This window comes from Tupaia chinensis, unplaced genomic scaffold (assembly GCF_000334495.1).
Source record: "Tupaia chinensis unplaced genomic scaffold, TupChi_1.0 Scaffold000081_1, whole genome shotgun sequence".
NCBI lineage: Eukaryota > Metazoa > Chordata > Mammalia > Scandentia > Tupaiidae > Tupaia > Tupaia belangeri.
Genome location: NW_006159542.1, coordinates 5,408,022 through 5,409,852, shown reverse-complemented (window position 1 = coordinate 5,409,852; position 1,831 = coordinate 5,408,022). Strand labels below are relative to the sequence as shown.

At 58.5% G+C, this 1,831-nt stretch overlaps 1 protein-coding gene across 1 annotated transcript in view; it reads right to left on the bottom strand.

The window, feature by feature from the left end:
* COL27A1 (collagen type XXVII alpha 1 chain) overlaps positions 1-1,831 on the bottom strand; it is a 191,819-nt gene that overhangs the window by 7,134 nt on the left and 182,854 nt on the right. Inside the window, exons 63-64 of the mRNA XM_027769364.1 lie at positions 1,755-1,820; positions 882-1,050 (exon numbers count right to left, since the gene is read on the bottom strand). Coding sequence (XP_027625165.1) covers positions 882-1,050; positions 1,755-1,820 — 235 coding nt within the window. The remainder of the gene's footprint in view (positions 1-881; positions 1,051-1,754; positions 1,821-1,831) is intronic.

Sequence of the window (1,831 nt, the reverse complement as noted above, 5' to 3'; positions counted from 1 at the left end):
TGAACCCCAGCTGGGCAGGAAGTTGGAGGTGGGGTGAGTGGAAAAGGAATTTTTCAAGCCATAGCGATGGAAGGAAACCTCAGCTGAGCTCACTCCTGCAGAGTTCTGGAGGGGGTCACATGGCCAACGGCTTACTTGCCTATGTTGCTACCAGGGGGTGTCCATTTTGCAGAGGAGACAACTGAGGCTGAGAGAGGGTGAGCCACTAGCCCAAGGGATTTAGGGATAAAGGAATGGAAAGGCCTAGGATTCCTCCTCGGACTGCCAGGGGAGGGCAGGAATTGGGGCTTCCTGCCCACCAGTGGGGCGCTTCTGCTCACATCTGCCTTCCCAGGGAGAGCAAGGCTCTGCGGCTGAAAGAGTGCGACTACTGCCATGCAGTCACAGCTTCTTGTGCACAGGAGGGAGGTGGCTCCAGGCAGCACCAGGGCAGAGCTCATTAGAAGCCGGATCAACACTGGGCTCAAGGCTGCCCCCCTCTGGAGCTGGGTCTTCCACTGCACCACCCCAGCTCGCAGGTGAGAGAGCCCAGTGAGGCAAGGCCAGAAAGGAGAACCCTGGCTCACCCAGGAAGCTGCGATGGGCCCCTGGGGTGGGACTATTGTTTGTCGGGAAAGCTCTTGTCTCACTGCACTGAAGTCCTCCCCGGTCTGCCACTGTGGGTTCTGGAAGGGTAGGCCCACTCTGCTGTTCCCATTCTATCCCCACGCCCCAGGAAGCACCAAGCCTGGCCTACTGTGAGGCACAGTGGCTGCTGACTGAATACATGACTGCCCGTGTCTATCTTCCCGAGGACTACAGGCCCCATCTGCCCCCCGCTCCTCCTGGAACGGCCCCAACCCACCCCTGGGCAGGAAGCCCCCTCCTCACACCCTTCTTACCATCCGCCATCTTCTGCTCACAGTCCATGAGGTCCCGACAGACCCGGGCGGGGTTCTCTTTGGTGCCCAGGGGTGTCTTAATGCTCTGGATGAGGTTGCTGAGGTAGTGTAAGGTTTTAAAGATCTCCCCTCCCTGGTCTAGCACCAGCCGCTCCGGATAGCTGGAACCCTGTCATGGGAAACGGATGGCTGGGTTCTCACCACTGGGGGAGACATCTCTGAGCATTCCCAGAGTCATGGCTGGGCAGAGGGTGGGCTTCTCTCCATTTCACAGATAAAGAACCTGGAGGCCAGGGACAGGATGTGGGGCAAGGGAGGTTACGGTGGCTCAGAGGCTTGAGGGTGCAGGGTCAGCACAGGGATCCACCTGCCCCCACTGCCAGCCCTGAGAACACACCGAAACATTTGTAGGATGCCTGAGCTGAAGGCAGTGAGTCCCCCATCATGGGAGGAAGCAAGGATGTAAATGGACTAGACACTGAGGCCCTTTTCAGCCTGGGGTCTTGCCGGTGAGCTGACCTTGCAGGCTGATCATGAGTGTCTTGGGGGGACACTGGGTGAGCCATGGGCAGCTGCAGTGGGGCCTGGGGTCAGGTGAGTGTCTCTTTCTGACCCCAGTTAGAGCCCTTGGAGAAAGTTCGAGGGCTCGAGGCCTATTTCTGGCCTTGCTCAGACCCTGCTTGGCGACCTTGGACTCCCTGCTGGCCACTCTGAGCTCAGTGACAACCCCCACCTGCAGCTGAGATGCCTTCAAGTCCAGGGCTCTGAAAGTCTTGGTGCAGGCCACGTGGAGGTCACCAGCCACACGTGGGTCATTATTTGTTCCCACAGGAAAGGATCCTCTGGGGGCAAAGCTGTTTGGGGTAGGGATACCTCTGGTCTCAGTGCTCCATTTGTGTCCATCCATGTCTGGAAAGCTGCCCCAAGGTCATCGTGTTGCTGTGTAGGGA